The following is a 22,082-nucleotide window of genomic DNA, read 5'->3' on the forward strand; positions in this document are numbered from 1 at the left end:
AATTGATTATGCTTCACAAGAGTCCTTTAACAACCACTGCTAATGGGTGTCTTATGTATAGAGAAAACAAGAACACCCGACTGGTCCTAACTGTGCAAACAAACAGAGCGAGAGATGAAGTGCATGTGTTTAGTGTGTGTGTGTAGCAAAGCAAGCATGCCTCTGTTCAGGTGTGTCCATGCGTGTGATAACTGCCCCTGGGCAGACATTTAAGGGTTTGAGCTTCGCTGTGGAGTGTGTCAGCGGGAACAGAAACACATCCCTCAGTTGTGACAATGCAGCGCCGCGACAAAGCGGCCACTTAATTTGTCCGAGCGCGGCTGCACGTCTCTGTCTACGCCTGTCTCCACCGCAATGGGTGAAGAGGCTTCGGGTCTTCAGTGACCGTGGCAGAGTTGTGACTGCTCCCGCCGATGCGTGATAAGCAGTCCAAACATTCACAGCTCTCTTTTCTCACAGCAGCATCTCTGCCCTCTCCTTCTCAATTTGTCATGTTCTCACCCACGTTTTCATTTCTTTTTCTCCTCCTCCCTCCCTCCTCTTCCTCCTCCCTTTATTCCCTGATGCAATTAATCTCATTTATCATGCATCCCTGTTTTCTTCTTGATCTCTCAGATCTCTGCCAGGTAAATCCAGACCGCTAGATAGACTGATCTGTCCAATCTGAGTTTTCTGTGGCACGACCAAAACAACCTTACACAACGTACACATATTCCATCAAAACAAGTTCCTTCCCAAGGCTATTTTGCAGAGGCACCGTGGCTCGTGGGATTGGTTTGAAGAAATGCCAATAAACCAGAGCACTTTTTTCTCCCATCCCAGAATGGTGTGGACTAGCCAGACCCTCCTCCACAGCTCAGTGTAGGAAGGTCTGGTATTGCAAGACTAGTAGTGTAGTACTTCTACATTGCATTTCATAAAATAAGGTTGAGAAGACTTCTGGCTTCTACTGGGGAGTAAATCTTTTTTACAATCTCATAGCTTGTGGTAAGTCTACATTGGATAGTTTATACATTATGGCTAATAATCATAAATCTTTATGAAGAAAATTAATGGAATTTTTATTTCCATGAATTATTTCGGTGTCCCTTTGTGGTAGTTTTGCGTCTGTTTTTTTCATCATGATACATTTTTTTGATCCCATTATTATCACCATATACTGTATGTGTCTGAAACATTATACGAGCGGATCACTCAAAAACCTTAGAGACAAAACTTCATTTCATTCACAATCATTAGATCTTAGGCAAGGCAAGGCAGCTTTACTTGTATTGCACATTTCATCAACAGGGCAATTCAAAGTGCTTTACATAACATTAAAAGAGCAGTTAAAAACAACAATTTAAAACCGATAAAATATGAAAATAAAAGTGACAGTGCAGTATAAGAAATTAAACATTTGATAGTAGTTATAAACAAAAATATAAAAGCAGATAAAATACGAGATTTTAGGACCCTGATATGGGACAATGTGTAAGCCGTTGCTTTATACACATACTCCACCCACAATCCTTTCCTTTCCCAGAACGGGCTTACTTCTTAATTCTCTTTTTATGCCTATACAGTTTCAGTAATGCAACTTCAGTAGGAGAAATTAACAATTATTTAAAGAAAGGCAACATCAAAAAGAGAAAAAAGGTCTACAGCATTGATTTAAAAGAAATGAGAGTTGCGTCGGATCTGCAGTTATCTGGAAGCTTGTTCCAGATATGAGGAGCATAGAAACTCAACGCTGCTTCCCCCTTTTTAGTTCTGACTCTGGGGACAGAAAGCAGACCTGTCCCAGACCACCTGAGAGGTCTGGGGGGGTCATAGTGTAGTTGCATATCAGAAATGTATTTTGGCCCTAAACCGTTTTAGTGATTTATAAACTAGTAAAAGTACTTTGAAATCACTTCTTTGAGGCACAGGAAGCCAGTGTAAAGACTTCAGAACTGGACTGATGTGATCCACTTTCTTGGTCTTAGTGAGCAGCGTTCTGAATCAGCTGCAGCTGTCTGATTGATTTTTTTTTTAGGGAGACCTGTAAAGATACCGCTACAGTAGTCAAGTCTACCGCAGATAAAAGAGTGAACATTTTTACCAAATCCTGCTGACACATAAGTCCTTTAACCCTTGATATGTTCTTAAGGTGATAGTAGGCTGACTTTGTAATATTCTTAATGTGGCTGTTGAAATTCAGGTCTGAGTCCATGACTACACCAAGATTTCAGGCTTTGTCTTTTGTTTTTAACATTGTCGTTTAAAGCTGAGCGCAGACTTTTAATCTTTTCCCTTTTGCTCCAAAAAACAACCACCTCAGTTTGTTCTTCATTTAATTTAAGAAAGTTCTGGTACATCCAGTCATTCATTTGTTCAATGCACTTAGTTTTTGTATTGAACTATGGCAATAAGTTTATGTAAATTTGTGTATCAGCTGGAAACTTATTTTGTTGTTAGGATTATTATAGGGTACCTATAGATACAAAGTAATCTCTATTCTTTAAATAGAATTCAAACCAGTTTAGTACTGAGCCAGAAAGGCTATCCCAGTTTTCCAAGCGTTTTAGTAATACGTCATGGTCGACTGTGTCAAAAGCAGCCCTGAGATCAAGTAATACTGAGACTGAAGTTTTGCCATGATCTGTGTTTAAGTGGATGTCATTAGGGCTTAGTTATTGCCCAAACAGCTTGGGCAGTAACTTTATAACCTTATAATGGCAGGGAAACCTCTGAAACCATTGCTTAAAAAGCTGAGATAAGAAAAAAAGAAACAAAGAAGTCTATTAACCAACATGAATGTCTCTCTGCTTGTCCTTCTCCAGGTGGTCTCGCCATCCTGATACCAGAGCTGGACCTGGTAATCTCATTGGTCGGCTCGGTCAGCAGCAGTTTCCTGGCACTAATCTTCCCTCCCATCCTCCAGATTCTAACTTTTCACACAGAGGGCCTGTCGCCGCTGGTGACTGTCAAGAACATCATCATCAGCGTGATCGGCTTCATCGGGTTCCTCACAGGAACCTACATCGCCATCGTCGAGATCGTCGCCCGTAACGCACTCAAACGGGAAGAGACATTCTCCTCCTACATGGTCCAGTGATGAGGTGAAGGGACCGTTGACAGGTGGATGAAACAAAAAACACACCCAGGCCATTTAGAAACCATTTTAGGGAACATTTATTTTATTTCTTATTCGATTTGCTGCTGTTGGAAATGGCGGCCACTTAAGTATTAATCTATCACAGGTTTAGGCTGTTTGACCATGTAAGGATTTTTGACGCTGAATCGTGATTTATGCTTCTGCGCTAAATCCACGCCATGACCACGTACGTAAGTGCGTTCGAGACACAGACCCTACGCTGTAGCCTGACGTGCACCTCTCGAATGATTTAACTTAATGTCGCGGTGACGCTCGGCCGTGTCTTGGTAGCGTTGCATTTCCCCCTTCTCCTTTCCTGATTCTCCTTCTCCATGAACAACATGAAATCAAGGAGAGGGTTAACTTGACCTGCTACAGATTTCCCACTGTGGTCAGAAAGCATAGGGGAGACACTTTGTTTCTCTCACTATGTCTCTAGAGTCAGCCCTCGCTATACCACACACTCCCTACACACATACACATGCTGGCTCTGCTGTTCTCTTAAAAAGGTTGATGCACACACCAACGCACAAGAAAAAGCTTCAGGCCACTTCCTTATAGGCTACGGTGAAAGCTCTGCTTGGATTCTCTGCAGAACCATAAGTCACGTTTAACTGTTGGGTTTCATTATGTCACTGCTGTACAGTGTCCTGTCTTATCTGACATACATGACAACCTCCAGTTACTCACATTTCATCAAGTCTAGGAATTTAGTGTAATCTAAGGATAACATAATTATGATGAAGGCTACATAGTTAGATTTTAAGCCGGAGGGTTTTCTAGTGGTAAATTATCATTTTGACAACCTGAATATATTAATCTCAAATTATACTACCTCACAAAATGGAATCAATTTGGTCTTTCAGAACTTTTTAACTTCCAGATTAGATGCTGTTGCTGAAATAATGTGGATTTGTTACCCAAACGGGAGTTTGACCACCCATCCAAAAACTACCTATTTTTTTTGGGACTGTAATTCATGCCTCATTCAGTGAAACAGCGCACTACTTTGTCATAGACAACACGTCACGCAAACTTTAAATCATGTAGAACCATTTCAATACTCAACCCTTAATTTGTTCTGAGTTGGAACCAGTTAAATAAGAACTTTGGATTCTTTAGGAATTGTGCTTTTCGATTTTGCTTATCGAATCCTGATAGCGTGGTTACACACGTCCGAGCATGTGTGCAGCGTTTACATTTGTGCTTAGATGTACGGAAATGTAAATTACATTCACCAAAGGAAAAAGGAGTCCGTATGTCTTAATTTAGAGACATTAAAGGGATAGTTGAAGCTGTTTTAGCCATCTATTGTTTCTTCAAAGCCACTCCTTTGACAAAAGCAGTCATTGTACCTTGAAGAACACAGGAGTTCCTGGTGTACCACTGCCTTGATCATAAGTGGGCATACACACCGAAAAAAAAAAAGGGATCCGGCAATTTGCCTCAGGGTAGTGCGGCGAAGGGGGGGGGGGTTGTCATTGAAACGGCCCATTTGTGTGACATCCTGTTGCGTTCTTAAACCGCCCAACAAAGCACAAGTCGATTTTATATTTCACAATAACTATTTTCCGCCAGATCGTTTAGAGATTTCAACGTTTTCGACTGAACTTGAATGCAACTTTATTTCACAGGAGAGAGAAAGAGACGAGCGAGACATGGCGAGTGCTTTGTTGTTGCAGGAAACATGTTGCATGGTGTTTTAGAACTTTCTTGTTACAGCGACCGAGTGATGTTTCCTGTACGGGATTCTCACACCGCCTTAAACCACAGCTCCAAAAACACAGCGACAAGTCTGATCTCCGGTTAAATGATTTGACACAGCAGTGTGACATATGGTTGCTCTTCTCCAAACAGTGCGTCAGGGTCAACGCTTCGCCGCAGGCCCGCTGTGTTTTTTTGAGCGTCCCTTACCGCAGCCTAACTTCATTTAAGCCCCAAATATAAGCTATTATGAGATAATTAAAGACATAGTGCGTAGTTTCTGTCGCCCCCATGAAGAATTCTAACTAATCACAACAAAACTGTCGGAGCGTCCACATGATACAAGCCTTCTGTGACCGCACACAGCCTCCCCCCCCACCCTTCCTCCAAGAAAAACATTCCAATCAATGGGAAACTTGACAACTTGTCCGTGACAAGACAAAGTAGTATATCTACTGTATATTTAAATGTGTGTTCAATTTTATGAAGTTTTACATACTTGGTTGCTATAACTCTTCAAGAAACAAGAAATCAGGATTTGATAAGAAATTTCATTGATGAGCACAATGATACTCAGCCCAAAACAATATTCCGCGTTGAAAACGTTCAGTCAAAATATATCACTTAGGAAACTTGGTTGTCGTGGGTTTATGCAGGAGCTCTTGTGTGTACGACCTTTTTTTTTTTTTTTTCTTGTCCTAAAATTTCTTGTCCTTTTTTTTTTAATGTGTTTATATTTGTTAATGTTTCACTAAATTAACGGGCGGGTATGTTTAAATAGTTTTTATTATTATTCAAGAGCATGCATATTTAAAACTTACACCTAAACCTGAACATGCTCTTTTGCTTTGATTACGGAGAGGGTCTGCATGTAAGATAATGTAATTTGTATGTAATATAAAACACATGTTTCAATTAAAAGCTGTAGGTTTTATTTTCATGAAACAAACCCAATCCATTTGCTTTAGTTAACAGACAGGCCAACACAGTCTGTAAGTTCATTCTGAACCTTCTGTACTTTTGTATGTAGGGCTGGGGTAAAATAATCAATTTCCCAATTAAAACCAATCTTTGTTTGAGGGATCTGATGTGGATTGGTAAAGTCTCGATATTAATCTTTTAAGACATGCCTTTTCGCCATGTATGTGGTATATTGATGTTAACATTAACCTGCTGCAAACATATTTTAAGGGTCGTTTCTGGCTTGTACAATTTACAACAGAAGTTGAGAATTAGGGATCAACCGATACTGGTTTTTCAAGGCCAACACCCATACCTATAAGTAGTTAAAGCTACAGTGCGTAGTTTCTGTCGCCCCCGTGAGGAATACTAATTAATGACAAAAAAAACTGTTGCGTCCACATGACACAAGCCTTCCGTGATCACCGAAGCAGAGGGACGGATACAGAGCTGTAGCCGAGCCAAAGTAGAACTCTTTTTAATTCATTAACTTTATCGGTTATCAGCCAAATAAACCCTGATACAGATGATCTGCAAACTGCCAAAAAACGGCCAGAAAATCCATCTTTCCCTACTGAGAATGACCATTATATCCAAGCAATATTGGTATTGTGACAAAAAAGGTCCCTAACCTCATTGATACCGAATCGGAAATGTAATCCAATCTGAACCTTGTGAATCGGAATCGTATCGATTTGGGAAATCCTCGGCGATGCGCAGCCCTGGTTGTATTTCTCCAGTGTTTCTGTGGCAGTATAAAGCAGACGTGGTGTTTGATAACCTGAGAGCTATGAGCCTTATGTGTATTTTGTAACAGCTGTCGATTTAAATCACAGTTGAAGTTGTTTTTGTGTGTATATATCCATCTGTGGCACATGTAAATGTAAAACACAGACACCCACAACTGTTAAATCTCACGTGGAACACCCATTTTTCTCGTATTCTCCTATGGATGGAACTTATGTGCTAATATAATAATATTTTGAATAAGATTTTCTCCACATTTCCCACTGGACACTTTATGACGATGATGATGATGATGTGAAGCTAGTCAAAGAAGACTAATATCACTTGGCTCACTTTTCTTTAGGGCTGCATCTTATTATGATTTTAACTGTCAGTTAATGGGTTCATTATTTGTCAGTTAATCAGTTGTTTACAACACGAGTTCTCGGAGCCCAACACGTCATCGTCCAGCCAAACTGTTGTTTAAAATGCTTCAGTTTGTTTTGAGATTGGTTTTGATAAACCCATATTTTCATTTCCCTGTGTGAATAAATAACATTTAAAGTGACATGGGCTTCACTGGCTTTTCTTTTTTGTTTGATGTTAAATTGCTGCCAAAACTATATGTTCTTGTTTTGTTAAATATTGGTTCTTCTGGGGCGCCTGGATATCTCACATGTACAGAGACTCAGTCCGGATGCCAATCTCTCTCTCTCTCTCTCTCTCTCTCTCTCTCTCTCTCTCTCTCTCTCTTCTCTCTCTCTCGCTCTCTCCTTTCACATCTTCAGCTATCCTGTAGGCCTGCACGATTAATCGTTATAAAATCACAATCTCGATTCACCCTGTTCATGATTTCATTTTTTTTTATGACTTTGATTCTCATTTAATTTAACGAGCCGACTGCATCACAAACGTTACTACTTTCCTCTGTGAGTTTTAAAGTTTTACAAAATAAATATATAAAATAAGTCTTAAAGCGCTCCCAAGCGCTGCGATGCTCTCCCTTCTCCTCATTGAAGCCTCTGTGTTTACAGCTTGTGGCGATGCCCAGTGTGCTACAGGTGCAAAAGGAATCTGTTTGGTATATTTGCGAATTTGTTTTTGTCATGGTTCACATTACACTGCGTGAGAAAAACATTGTGGTAGAGAATCGTGATATCAATTCTAAGCTAAAAAGTCACGATTTATTTTTTTCCCCAAATCATTCAGGCCTACTGTCTTGTATAATAAAGGCCTAAAGTGCTAAAAATAATGTTTTCTTTTGAGGGTTAAAGTGAAGACACATTCACTTCAATGTTTGACCCGGTTGGGAAAAATGAAATGTAGTGATGTTTTAAACCAGCTGAAAAATAATGTTTTCAACACAGAGTTTGCTGGAAACCAGATTCATGTGGGGTTTTTTTGTTTGTTTTTTTAAATAACACCTTATTTGTTACCGGTCCTTTTGCAGCAAGATACATGCATTAGGACACCTCTACATCTGTGGCCGAACAATAATCCCAGGGTCAACAGACCGGAGGAAGGCTGTTGTTAAACAGTTTCTCCGTTTACGCGTTGTCACAGCACTCTCGGACTTGGAATTGATTTTCCCTCAGAATTGAGTTTTTGTTTTGTTTTGTGGGATGTAGAACGGGCCGTCATTCATTACAGGGTTGGTGGTTCAATCCGCCTGTACACATGTGGCCTTGAGCATTACGTAGTACCCCAAGGTGCTCCTGATTGGTAGGCGAGCACATTTTATTTATTTTATTTATTTAACCTTTATTTATCCAGGTAAACTGTTTGAGAACCAATTCTCATTTACAAACATGACCTGGCCAGGAGGCTACAGAAATAAAAAGGAACATACTGTCCAACTTTACATAGTCAAACACATGACACATAGAACAAGCAACCGAATTATTGCACGGCTGCTCTGCCCCCATCGGTGTATGGATGTGTGTGTGAATGTAAAACCTCACAACTGCACTAAGTGCACCTTGCCCAATAGGTTATCTACAGCTTTATCAATAATAGTTTAGTTAAAAAGTTGTACATTTGTAGTTTTATTCCCAACTTGTATATATTTTAAATTCTTTGTGGTGAGTGAAAGCCAAGCAGAGGGACACAGAGCTGTAGCTGAGCCAAAGTAGAACACTTTTTAATTCATTAACTTTATCGGTTATCAGGCTATTTCCACAACGTTCCTTCCGGGGTTTGCTTCGGTGCCGCAGCAAATTCCAGCAGACGCATGTCTTTTCGCTGATGTCTGTTTCCTTCTTTTTTTTTTTCTTCTTTTTTTTATTTAACCTTTATTTAACCAGGAAGTCCCTTGAGATTGAAATCTCTTTTTCGAGGGAGACCTGGCCGAGACGGCACACCCGTTACAATACAAACAAAAATACAGCATAGACAAAATCACACATAAAGGAAAGGACAGGTCACATGTGGCAGTTACATTTTTGAATTACATGACATTTTAACATGGCCTTAAACTCATTTAATGGGACTAGATCATTTAGATCATGGGTCTCAAACTCGCGGCCCGGGGGCCAGTTGCGGCCCGCGGGATGATATTTTGTGGCCCCCTACTTGACATCAAAGTTAAGTGTTAGTGCGGCCCGCGCGTTCTGAAACCTTTTGACATTGCGCTTGTCACTTATGGGCTACCGTAGTAGTCTCCTGACAGCAGCGTAACGGTTGTCAAGCTAACTAAGTACCCTTTGCGGCAAATGCCTGAGGTTTGACAATGTGATGTCTGTTGTTGTGAAATGCACCAACCATATCAGATCTAGGTGCTTAAAGCAGTTCCGCGCCCTGTTTGGAGGAAATAGTTGTTTTTTTTTGGAATACTTGATGCGGCCCAGCCAAAACCCAGGCTCTACTTCCAGCGGCCCCCCAAGTAAGTTGAGTTTGAGACCCCTGATTTAGATGGAGCAGGTTTTGCTAATTATTTCAAGACCATGGAGCGAAGTAAGAGAAGGCTTTCTTCCACAGCTCAGTAAAAACCCTTGGAACCTGGTAAGAGCGCCACCTGGTGGAACGGAGATGAAAATGGCTGGAGTTCAGCTTGAGGAGATTGCATAAATATGCCGGCAGTTTACCCAACATGGCCTTGTATAGAAAAATATACAAATGAAGTTGTCTACGTAGACTTAGGGACGGCCAGCCTACCGGTTCATACAGCGAACAATGATGAGTACGGGAATAAGAGTTAGTTAAGAAGCGCAGAGCACTATGGGACACAGAATCTAACAGGTGGAGAGTACTAGAGGCAGCATGCATGTAGACAACATCACCATAGTCCAGAACACTTAAAAAAGTAGCCTGCACAAGTGTTTTTCTGGCTGACATGTTAAAACAAGTTTTATTTCTAAAATAAAACCCCAGCCTTAGTTTCAGCTTTTTTACAAGCTTTTCAACATGAACTTTGAAAGAAAGTTTGTTGTCCAGCCAAAAACCTAAAAACTTATATGATGAAACATTTTCAATTAAGTCTCCACTTAATGTGTTAATAGTTAATAATAATAATAATAGTTATACTTCTGCTTTCTTTGCGTTGCCATTTTAAACTCTGTTGGATTCCTGAGGACTATGGTTACCTGGTCCCCAGGTCTCTGCAGGGTAAATCCAGACAGCTAGCTAGACTATCTGTCCAATCTGAGGACTATGGTTACCTGGTCCTCAGATCTCTGCAGGGTAAATCCAGACAGCTAGCTAGACTATCTGTCCAATCTGAGTTCTCCGTTGCACGACTAACACATGTTCCACCCAAACAAGTTCCTTCCCGAGGCTATTTTGCAGCTCTGAAGACAGAGCTTAGTACCGCCCATGACGATTGTGACTGGTTTTAAAGAAATGCCAATAAACCAGAGCACGTGTTTCCCCCATCTCAGAATGCTGTGTGGACTAGCCAGACCCTCCTTTGCAGCCCTGTGGAGGACGGTTCTGGCAATACAAGACTATCAGGCAAATAAAACGCAGATGAAGATAATCAGCGAACAGGCCTATCGTCAGTCTTTCCCCACTAGAAAGGTGCCGTATAAATGCAGACCATTTACCATAAAGGAGGAAACTATTATCAACTCTTGCTGACGGTTTTGGAGCCGTTCATTCTGCAGAATGTAAATCAAAGCCAAAGAAAATACCTTGGAGCTCTGAGGCTTGGTTGGTATTCTTCTTCCTTGTGTCCCTTAAGTTCAAATGCTTTTTAAACATTCGCTGCACAACCTCTCCGAGTAATCCTGTTTGCTGCCTTGATGATAAAGATGAGAGGGAGGCAAAAGAAAGCTCTCCTAGGGTTAATTTTTCTCCATAAATGTCAATGCTGAACAAACGGTCAGAGATGGAATTTCATTCATCCGAGCGGGAGCACGGGAGTCTCTAATGTAGACCCATGTATTCCGAAAACTGCACTATGCATTTTAAGATGAGCTGGTTTTTATTAACTGTATGCACGCCTGCATATGGCTGCTCTCCGTGGAAAATATCCCTTAGGTTGTTGGGAGTGAATGGAAGTTGTTTAATTGTATAGTATCACTTTCACTTTCTGTTGCCCCTTTTCTTCGAGGACTAATAGGTTCCAACTTTTTCCTTCTGAAATGACTTATTTTTCACTCAATATCGTCTGTCTGAGTTGTTACGTTATTGTGTTCCTGAAGCAAAGTGATGTACACATGACAACTCACCCATGTGATATCACATTTATCCAGCGGGAAAGCTTGAATGCAGTGTTAAAAGGAAAAGGAAGTGATTTTCTTCTGAGAAATAGTTCCCAGTATGTGTACGGTTAGAAGATGTCTGATGTGACCTTTATGCCATTTGTACACGCTGTGACTATGCTAATCACAACATGTAAATAGGAACATGTTGGCGTTATTTTGTCACTTATTGGGAGCAGTTGGAGCCGGTCACCTCCAGCATCTGTTAAGCTAGGCTAGCGGTGGGTGCATCAGACTGAGTTACAACATGCTCTGAGATGAGAAGGGTGTGTATGGACTTATCTAACTCTGGGATACGGTGAATAAGCTAAAGCCCCAATAAGTCGGCGTGTTCCTTTAACCCTTGTGTTGTCTTCACGTCACAGTTGAAAATCGACAATACTAACTTATTAACTTTAGTTTTACAGTTATTTTTGGAATTTATGGTCAATAAACCTCATTTAAAGGAATTTATACCTAATGTTTGAGTTAGAAAAGCAGAAATCAGGAATTATTGAGACTAAAATGAAAGGAATGGATGTTGATGGATAATCACAGACTGGAATATGTCAACTTTTACTCAATACTATTTCAAAACCACTTCAATTTGTTTTTCAAATGCTATAAAATTGATAAGACCCAAAATTACCCATCAAAATCACCCAGAATTGGGTTAAAAAAGAACATTGATATAGGAAAATGGGTCAATTTGACCCGAGGACAACAAGAGGGTTAATACACGGTCCAGAGGCCTGTACTCTGAAGCAGGATTTGGCCTTATCGAGGTAACTTCAGGTTCAACCCAGGGTTTTCTGCATCACGACGGCAGATCACTTGTTACTGGGTTAAATCGCCATGGTAACTTATGTTTGAGATTAGAGATCAATCGAGGTAAACGCACTGACCACTGTCCAATCAACACTCGGTTGATAATGGCGTCACCGTTGTTAGAAGATCCGGTGGGGAGAGAGGTGCGCTCAGAAAAATGAAAACATTTAGAGACCGACAACCCCGTTAACATCCCCTAATGGGTATTTTTATGAAAGATATAGATTTTCAGCGGAGGGAATTACGTATATGCTATTTGTCGGCTTCTTGAGCCGTGTGTTGCCAGTGCCACACATGATTAGGTTTGAATAAGCTTTTATATTTTTTATTTTCACTCACAATTGCTTACCACTGCCAGGGTTGCAACTGATAACATATTAACATTTATGGTTTATGGATAGCATAAGTGTAATTATGGTCATTATTAAGGGTGGGCCGGCCAGTAGTTGTCTGTCTGTCTGTCTGTGAAATCTGGGGGGCGGAGCTTATGACTGGGGGGGGGGGGGTTGTATTTGTTTGGCAGTTGGCCAGACAAATCAAATTGTGGGTGAATTTATTGGCTTTAAATTCATGTCAGTAATGGTAACCTTTCAAATCATACGTCATCACGATTTAGTTTGACAAAAAGCTCCACTAAATATCCAATTTTGTTTTTTAAATATAGCTTCCCAGAGAGAACTCAGAAGTATAAACCTCACGAAATAAAAGGTTTGTCACATCGATGACAGTAGACTTTTTCAATCATCACATAAGGAGAGTTAGTTGAGTTATTAGAACTAACCTGGGATACAAGTTAATTGATTGCAAACTGTATAAAACAGCATTAAATATTGAAAGATTATTTTTGGTTTCAGTTTGATCCTGTTTCTGTTATTTTTCTGTGTCTCTCCCTGGTCTTGTGTGGTGGTTTCTGTCTTGTGTTCCCCGTGAGTGTCTATGTTGTGTTTCCTGTTTTATTTTGAAGTCTGGTCTGCTCTTGTTCCAGTTGTTTGGCTTTGGATTTAGTTTTTCTCTTCCCTGAGGTCCCTGAGTGTTTTTCCCCTTTTTTCACTAGGGACTAATGTCATTTTGGATTTTGTTCCTGAAATTTTGGTTTCCTTTTTGTATGCCTTGTTTCTTTTTTGGAATAAATCCTGAACATACTCGCCTGCCTGCCTCTTCGTCCTCGCTTTGATGAACATTGTAACATGTTTTGGGCTTTTCTGCCTTTATTTGATAAGACAGCTAGGTGAGAAAGGGGAAGACATGCAGGAAATCGGCACCGGTCGGATTTGAACCCTTGACCTCTGCGTCGAGGCATAATCCTCAAAGTACATGTGTGCCTGCTCTGCCACTGACCCGACCCAGACACTGACAGTTGTTGTTTTTTATTAGGATTTTGACATGTTGTCTACATATAATTGACCATGTTTGAAATGTAGCATGGTCTTCACTTCATGTCAAGTCAAAGAAATTCACTTTTCAGCCAACTTTATTCTGGTCTATGTCTCTTTTGTTACCTATAGAAATACATGTTGAGGACTTCATATCAAATATCATACCTTAACACTGAAATGTCCACCTACAATCTTGGTTTTTCATCCCCCGAGCTTTCTGTAAAGTGCTTGTGGAAATGGCTGAGTGTGGCTGAAACATTTCAAATTTGGGGAGCAGCCCTCTAGGCGTTGCCAGGGAGACGCAACTGCACCAACCTTTCACTGAGAACACAGAGATAAGGTGAACTTCCCCGTGGACTCTTGGTTTAAAGGATTCTTATTTCTTTTTTTCTTCTCATCTTTGGAGAGCTGTTTTCCATTTTCAAAACCTCGGAGAGAGCCGAGCTGAGAGGAGAATGAAGTTCATTCTCTGAGGGTGATGACTCCTTTTGAAACAGTTGGTGGCTCGCCAACAGCCAGCCGCTCGCTAACCGAGAAGCTGCAGCAACGCACAGAGGATTTCAGGGTTGTTACGAGGGTGCTGTAATAGAGTTAGATGGACAAAAATATGCACAGACTCTGCAGCGTCATTAAAGTTCTGGGGGATAGAAAAGTTCGGGGGGGGGGGGGCGGGTTTTGGGCCTTTTTGGGCTTCAAATTTTGGGTGCAGCATTATGTTCTTTTGGAACTTTTTGGGCCCCCTGTATTTTTTTGGAAAGACTGTTAAAACAGGGAGTTTAGGGGGCCCGGCTACATCCTGACCATCCCAAACCGGGCGAGGGTTAGCAAAACCCAACCAAAGGCCCTGTGGAATTTAAACCCTTGGGTTGGGCTTCACTTTGGGGCCCCTTTTCCCTGCCCCCCGGGTCACCCCGCCCGCGACTTATTTGGGGGGTTTTAAAAAAAATTTTGAAATAAAATTTTTTTCATAATCAAACAACCCAAAACTTGTTTCTTTTTCTCAAATTTTAAACAATTTAATAAATTTATGTTTTGGGAAGGGATCAATTTTCTACTGCATCAATTAAAAAGGGGAAAAGGGGTTCATTTTTTTTTCATAAGGGTTTAATTTTATGTTTAAAAAACCCCTTTGGGAAAAAAAACCCAAAGGGGGGATAACAACCCAAATTGGGCCATTTTTGGAAATCATTGGGGGGAAAAAATTTAAAACTATATTCCTTTTTCAAGTGTTTTATGGGTTACAAGGGCGGGTTTTTTATCAAATTTTTTGTTGAAATTATGTCATAAAATAAATTTTTAGGCCCCCAAAATTTTTTGAAACCTCAAAGGGGCCCAAAATTTTTTTGGGGATTAAAACAGTTTTTAGGGTTAAAAAATTGGGGGCCCGCCTTTAAAGGGAAAAAGGGGGCCCGCGTTTCGGGGCCCTCAAAAATGGGAAAAGGGGAAGGGGAATTTTCCCTCAAATTTTAAAAACAAAAAATTTTATAGTTTCCTTTTTTAAAAAAACATTGGGGGGGAAAAACCACCTACAAAAGTGCCAAATTTAAATTTTTTGTAACCGCAAAATCAGTGGGCAGATCAGGTTTACAGTCAGTGTGTGTTTTTGGTGAGTTTGGTGTGGAAGGAAACACATTTTGAAAAAAATGCCAAAAACAAAAAATTCATACAAAACTTCCCGGAATATAATTTCACATTGATATCATTTTGGGGTTTATTTGAAGAAAAGGTGTTTTAAACAACCCGTCTTTTGGGAAATTTAACCCCCGTCAGACAGATCCCTTCTCTTCGCCAAAAATTTGGTTTAAAAACCCGGCAGAAAAAAGGGTCACATTTTACCCCTTTCAGTAACCCTTTTTGGAAATTTAAAGGGGTTTTTTTCAAATTTTCAAGGGGACTTTTCCTTTTTTTTTTCCTGCTTTCTTTTTCCCCTTTTTTGGGTTTCTTTCTGACGGGCACTTGCTGGCTTGCTTTTTTGGGTTTTTTGCTTTGGAAAAGTTTTTTTTTTTGATATAGTTCCCCTGTGTTTCCCCACTTGAAAAAAAAATTTAGGGGGGTTTTATACTTTTCCCCATGGCCTCTCCCTTTTGGGGACTGTGATCAAGGGCAGTGGGAAGGCCAAAAGATGAACAAAAAAAATGACAAAAAGAGCCCATGTTTTTGCAAGACAGGCAAATTTTTTGGGTACTTTTATATGATTAGGGAAAAAATTGGGTGTTGTGTGTGTGGGGTTTTTGCATGCATGAATTTGGCAGTTTTATGGGTTTTGGGGGGAACCCTGCAATTTTTGTAACCTTCCCGTAACAATCAGTTTTTAAAATAGTAAAAATATTTCTTTAATTTTGGGGGTGGAAGGGCCCCCATCCGGGGAGTGGTTTTTTTTCCTGGGGTTTTGAAGGGTTTAAAAGATTTAATTTTTCTTCCTCCGGTCAAACCTCCAACACAAACCCCCCCCCAAACCCCAAATTCTCATTGGGGAAAAAAATTTCAAGGGGTTTCCCCAGGTAGGGAGGGGTTTTTCAGGGAAGCAGAGGACTGAGGTCGGGTGGTGTGGGCCGGCGGGGCTGAGGTTTTGGCTGGTGGAGGGGGAGGAGGGTGTCCAGAGGGGCAGAGCTGATGGTTTGGGGGGCCCGAGTGGTTTCAAGGGGCAACAGGGGGACCAGGGGCCATGGGCGGGGGGGGGAAGGGGGCTGCGGCCTTGTGGGTTTAGGGTGGTAGAGTGGAAAGGTTTGCACCCTTTTTGGGGGTCCCTTTCTGGGGGGAAAAACCGGTTTTTCAGGAGGGGTGTTTTATTTAGTGGGAACCTCCCTTTTCTCCCCGGGAAACCCCCCTGGGGATTTTCCAAAAAAGTGTGGAACCCCTTTTCCCAAACCCTGCTGAACACCGTTTGTGGCCCCTGAAAGTGTGGGGGGTTGGTTGGTGTGGGGAGTGTGGGGGGGAATGTGTATGTCCCCCCAAAAACACACCCTCACACACATGTGTATGTGTGTTTGTGAGTGACACGAGGATGGCCCATTTTAGCTGAAACCATGGGCCCATTTTACCTCAGTGGGTTAAGGTAAATTGGGCCGCTAAGAAAAACATCACTTTTTCAAAAAATAAGTTCATATACAAAACTAACAGCATTATTTCTGGTGGATGCCATCAAGACAGATATTATGCACAGTTTTTTTTATGTGCATGTTTGTTTTTTATAGATTTATCATCCTTATAATAGTTTAGTTAGATTTGATATGCCAGGCTACTTACCATGCAGCTTTCTGGTGCAGTCTTGATTTGAACTATTGCCCCGCCCACCATAGCAACCATAAACCAATCAAATCACCTGTTACTTGTCAAGCACAGTTATGACAACAGTCTGAAATCCTTTGCAGTCATTGGCTCTAAATTCCAGAGGGGCTGGGACCCCCAAACCTTAAATGGCCCATTTTAGCTGATGGCCCATTTTACCTGATATCACCCTAAGTGTCATTTCCAGAATAATGTTCTGAATTGAGTCAGGAATACATGTTTATCACAGGAAATAAGGTAAGGCCGTTGATTTTCAGGTGCAAAAAATGTAACTTGTACCATTTTTCTTTTGAAATGGGTCTGTTTGACCCGTGTACCATACAAGGGTTAAATCGGAGCTCTCTCTTAAAACACGGCTGTTTTCATGGGGGACGCCCATTTCTCCGACGCTCCATTGTTCCGACCTCTCAATAACCCCATAAATTCCCTTTGTCCAACAGCCCCACTAGTCCGACAAATTCTTTTGTTTTGAAAAAATAAACCCTTTGCTCCGACGTCCCATTGTTCCGATCATACAGGCTGGTGTGGATCACCTCCCATGATCTAAAATCTGAATCAACAATAACAAGCTAAATTACTTTTCTCTATCTTATTAACACATTTAAACGTTTATCTAGCCTAGTCCACACAATCTCTGCACCGGTTTACATGCAGTTTAACCCTCGTGTTGTCTTCTTGTCAAAATTGAAAATCAACACTTTTGTTGACGCTTTTTATCGATGTTTTTTAACTTTTTCTCATGTTTTGGCCGTTTTTCTCAACACTTTTGATACTTCTTTTCAATCTTTGTCACCTTTTTGACGTTTTCAACACTTCGTAACACTAACTTTAGTTTTACAGTTGTTATTTTTGGAATTTATGGTCAATAAACCTCATTTATAGGAAATTATACCTAATGTTTGAGTTAGAAAAGCAGAAATTAGGAATTATTTAAACTAAAATTAAAGGAATGGATGTTGATGGATAATCACAGATTGGAATATGTCAACTTTTACTCAATACTATTTCAAAAGTACTTCAATTTGTTTTTTCTAATGCTATGAAATTGAATAAGACGCCCCCAAATGAATGAAAGTAGAGATTTGTACTTGCCAAAGAGCGTTGTGTGGAATCAATCATGTTATTTTGGGGAATTAAAAAGAACATTGTTATAGCAAAACGGGTCAATTTGACCCGAGGACAACATGAGGGTTAGTGTCCCAAATTCCATAATTCCGTAAATAAAGAGACCCCATTAGCTCAGGTCCTATCCCCTGACCTATATAAAACGCCTACATGATCGGAACAATGGGATGTCGGAGCAGAGGGTTTATTTTTTTGAAACAAAGGGATGTCGGACTAGTGGGCTTTAGGACAAAGGGAATTTCTGGGGTTATTGAGAGGTCGGAACAATGGGCGTCCCCCATTAAAACAGCCGTGTTTGGGTGTCGTCTGTCTTTTAATCTTAAACTTAAACCCTGCACTGTGTCTTTTACCCTTCTATCTGGGTTATTTTTCTGTTCCTGGAGCCCATTCAATCTTAAAACAGTGTGCAGTGCCTTCAAGCCCCCCCCCCCCCCCGGAAAAAAAAGTCCAGTCTGCTCTCTCTGATTGGTCCACGTCTTCGCATCTCCATCACTTAAGAATCGCTGCTCTCTACTGACACTGCCAACGTCATCTGCCGATTTCTTCTTTTGGGAACTAAAACTACACACAAACCATTTTGAGCGTGCATCTCTTCATAAACAGGTGGCACTCATCAGGCGTTCACACTGCACGCTAAAGCGCCGTGAAGCTGAGCTATTTCCATTTCGGTGATTGCAGCGATTGTTTCACCGTCTCCGAGCCGCAAGCTAATGTGTCAACCCAGGCAGGTAATCGCATCCAGGAAGGACACAGTGCCGCCGGATAATCTACAAAATTAAACAAATTTCAAAATAAAACACCAAGGTTTATGGTGATTTTGGCTTCTCAGCAAAACACGTAATCAGGCACACACACACACACACACACGCACACACACACACACACACATAGTGCGTCTCACTATCTTTTTCTGGGGACCAGTCATTGACATAATGCATTCCCTAGCCCATAACCTTAACCATCTTAACTAACCTTAACCCTTATCCTCACCCTAACCCTAACCTAACCCTACCCCTGATTCTAAAACCAAGTCTTAACACTTAAACAGCTCTTTAAATTTGTGGGGTCCAGCATTTTGACCCCACAAAGCTCTCCGGACCCCAAAAGTATACTGTATTCCCGGTTTTTGGACCCCACGAATGTAGTTAGTTAGTTAGTTATAGGAGAACACACACACACACACACACACACACACACACACACACACACACACACACACACACACACACCACACACAACACACACACAACACACACACCTCACACTCACACTCACACTCACAGGGGGAGAGAGTCGTGAGATGAGAAGAATCGCTTTGTGACCAACCCTTTCTTCTCCATCTCTCTCCTCATCACTCCTGCAGTCTCCTCTCCCATTTCCATTTCAGTCCCAAGCTGCATTCCTCTGATCTCATCTCTCCACCCCCCCCCCCCCCACCCCCCTTCCCCTCATTGTAATCTCTGCAGTTTGTTTTTAATGTCCTACTGCCGGCTGCAGTGCTGAAGCATCTCATCAAATGTTGCTGGAGAGCCTGGGAGGACTTGCATTGTCCCGCAGTGTGACTTTGCACAGGAATGAAGATGAGAAGATGGGTAGAACTTTTCTAAAAGTTGAAACAAGAAACTCTTACTTACATTTCTTAAACAACCTTTGCAATGGGCCTGTTTTCAAACTGTGCCTGTGAACGGATCAGAAGCTTTTTGGAGTTTTACACAAATTCTCTGAATTGAATCTTACAGCTGAGATTCAGACTCTGGGCTGTTTTGATCTGCAAAATGCAACTTCTGAATTGCTTTTTTGATGTTCCACGGTATGTTACTGTAAATAGACAAAGTATATTACCGTATTTGAATTTACAGTAATATACTGGCTGCTGCGTAAGTCCCTCCTTTTCCTTTATTTTCCCAAGAGGCATTGGTATTAACAGTGAATAACTGTAATGTGTAACATTTACAGATGGTGCTGTAATATTATTAATTTTTGGCAGAATGCATTGCCATTTACAGTAGGGCTGCATGATATTTTGTTTCATCGTCTACATGGAGATGTGTGCATGCGCGATACTCACACCGCAGGACGTTGACACTAAAACCTTTTTTCTGCTTGATGGAAAAGTAAACTTTCCCCGTTCTCCTTTTACATGATTATTACCGTCCGACCCTTCCCCTTTAAGACAGGTGGCCTTGTGGGCAATGTGTGTATGTGATGTGACGTTAGTCCCACTGGGTTTATTGTTGTGGGAAGTTAGGTGTGTGCTGGGTCGGCTCAGTTGGTAGAGGGGGCGCACATACATAGAGCTTTATGTCTTGACGGAGAGGTCCAGGGTTCAAGTCCGACCTGTGGTGATTTCCTGCATGTCTTCCCCGTTTTCCCCTGGCTGTCCTGTCCATTAAACATGGAAATGACCCTCTCCCCCCAAAAAGTCAGTGTTTTACGTCATAATCCTGGCCATCTTTCATCGTATAAAGCTGCTACCAGCCAGGTTAAAGCTCCTATAATTCGCAGCGGCGGAGTAGGACCAAAAAAATCTACCGGGACCTTTCGTAGACCACCGACCCTTGGCCCTAAAAATGAGTCTTTTTTCATATCGCAATATACCGCATGAAAAAAAAATTCACAATGTCAGTATCGTGCAGGCCTAATTTACAGTATAATCCTGTGTGACATGAGATAAGATACTGTAAGATTTTAGCTGTCAATTTACATCAAAGGTTTACAGTGTGTGACGCATTCCAGCAAAATCCAGCAACGTTTCGAACAGCCTTTAGATATTTTGCATTGAAATTAGTAGAAACAAGTTGATGCTAAAAATACTCTGCCAGTTATCTCACCAGCTACGGTTCTGACCCATAAACAGTCCAGACACATAACTATATATATCACAATCTGGGTAAACGGCTTGACCCTGTACTAGCTAGTAGGGTGACCGCCAATGCTATACCATTTCCTTTCCAATTCACAAGGTCCCAGTTTATTTTCCTTTTCGTATCAATACCAATTAGGTTAGGGAAATTTCAGAATACCCATTTTACTTGTTAACGGAAAATAAAGCTACACGCATCCACGTGAAAATCTGCCCCAGAGGAAGTGTGCCACGCCTTGAAGCAAACTGAACATAGTGGCCAAACAGTGGAATCGCAACTCCCGGCCCATCATGCGATTCCCTTATTATACATCCCTGGGGAGAAGGCTGAAATCAGAACGCTCACATGAATCCGATGTTTAAACCCAGCCGCAGTGAGCTGATGTTGGATAGAAGGGATTTGGGGAGAAAAGAGGAAGTGTTTGTTTCTGACCATTTTCAACATACAATATAAAAAAGAGAGAATAATGTTTTAACATGCTGTGTCCCTGAACCGAGTTGGAAACAAATGAGCAGCAGACAGAGACGGCTCACAGTGAATCTTCTTTTATTAAGACTTGATGTTTTCCAGGGCTTGGTTGGTTGTTTTATGTCTCGTCAACATTACAGACATTCAGAGGAAACATTCTCCACGTAGATGTGCAAAACAGCGTATTGAACGTAAACGGGTACATTCTCATTTACTTCCAACATTCCTATATATATATTTATATATACTATATATCTCGATGACGACAACAAGCTTGCATTGATTTTTAGCGCTGAAAGGAAGAAGAAGGGAAAAAAAGACCAATTCACGCCACAACTACAGTTTAAAGGCCAGCATTTTTTAAACCCTCAGAGGGCCAATTACATTAACGAGTGTGCTCTCCACATTGTTCTAACAAGCTCACACCTTGGTGGGGATTTATGAACCCAGCTCCTGTGGATGTACATTCACATCCAACTTATTCTTTTATTTGCAATCTTCCTTTATAAGTTGCAAAAGAAGGAAAACTGAACAGAAAAACTAGCTCTTTATTTTTTTTAAAGAGACTCCGTCTGACCTCCACATTTTCCACTCATACAACTATTTTCTTATTATGAATTAAGGGAATGGCACCGTCATTACCCAAGTAATTTACAGGTAAGAAGATGCCTGTACTTAGATCAAAACTAGGCTTTGTCAATGATTTTAGTTTTTTTAATTAACATTCTACATTTGACTTAGAATATGCTACATCCTAATATAGTCATGTCTGCAGCTGCATTAAATGGCTTTTTTATTCTGTAAATCTTTTAATTTGAGAAGCATTTTGTGCTTAAGCTTTAACAGTACAAGTATGAATATAAAATACAATTATTATTACCAAAAAAGACAAAACCGAAAGCTAAGCTTAGCATAAAGACAGGGGGAAACGGCCTTGCTCTGTCCA

General features: G+C 41.0%; 1 protein-coding gene across 2 annotated transcripts in view; it reads left to right on the top strand.

The window, feature by feature from the left end:
* The window catches only part of slc36a1 (solute carrier family 36 member 1), a 46,447-nt gene extending 39,695 nt beyond the window's left edge, over positions 1-6,752 (top strand). For both annotated transcript variants that reach the window (XM_032527598.1, XM_032527599.1), the window contains exon 12: positions 2,805-6,752. In XM_032527598.1, the coding sequence (XP_032383489.1) occupies positions 2,805-3,079 (275 nt within the window). In that variant the 3' untranslated portion in view covers positions 3,080-6,752. The remainder of the gene's footprint in view (positions 1-2,804) is intronic.
* The last annotated feature ends 15,330 nt before the right edge of the window (positions 6,753-22,082 follow it).

This window comes from Etheostoma spectabile, chromosome 10 (assembly GCF_008692095.1).
Source record: "Etheostoma spectabile isolate EspeVRDwgs_2016 chromosome 10, UIUC_Espe_1.0, whole genome shotgun sequence".
Taxonomy (NCBI): Eukaryota; Metazoa; Chordata; class Actinopteri; order Perciformes; family Percidae; genus Etheostoma; species Etheostoma spectabile.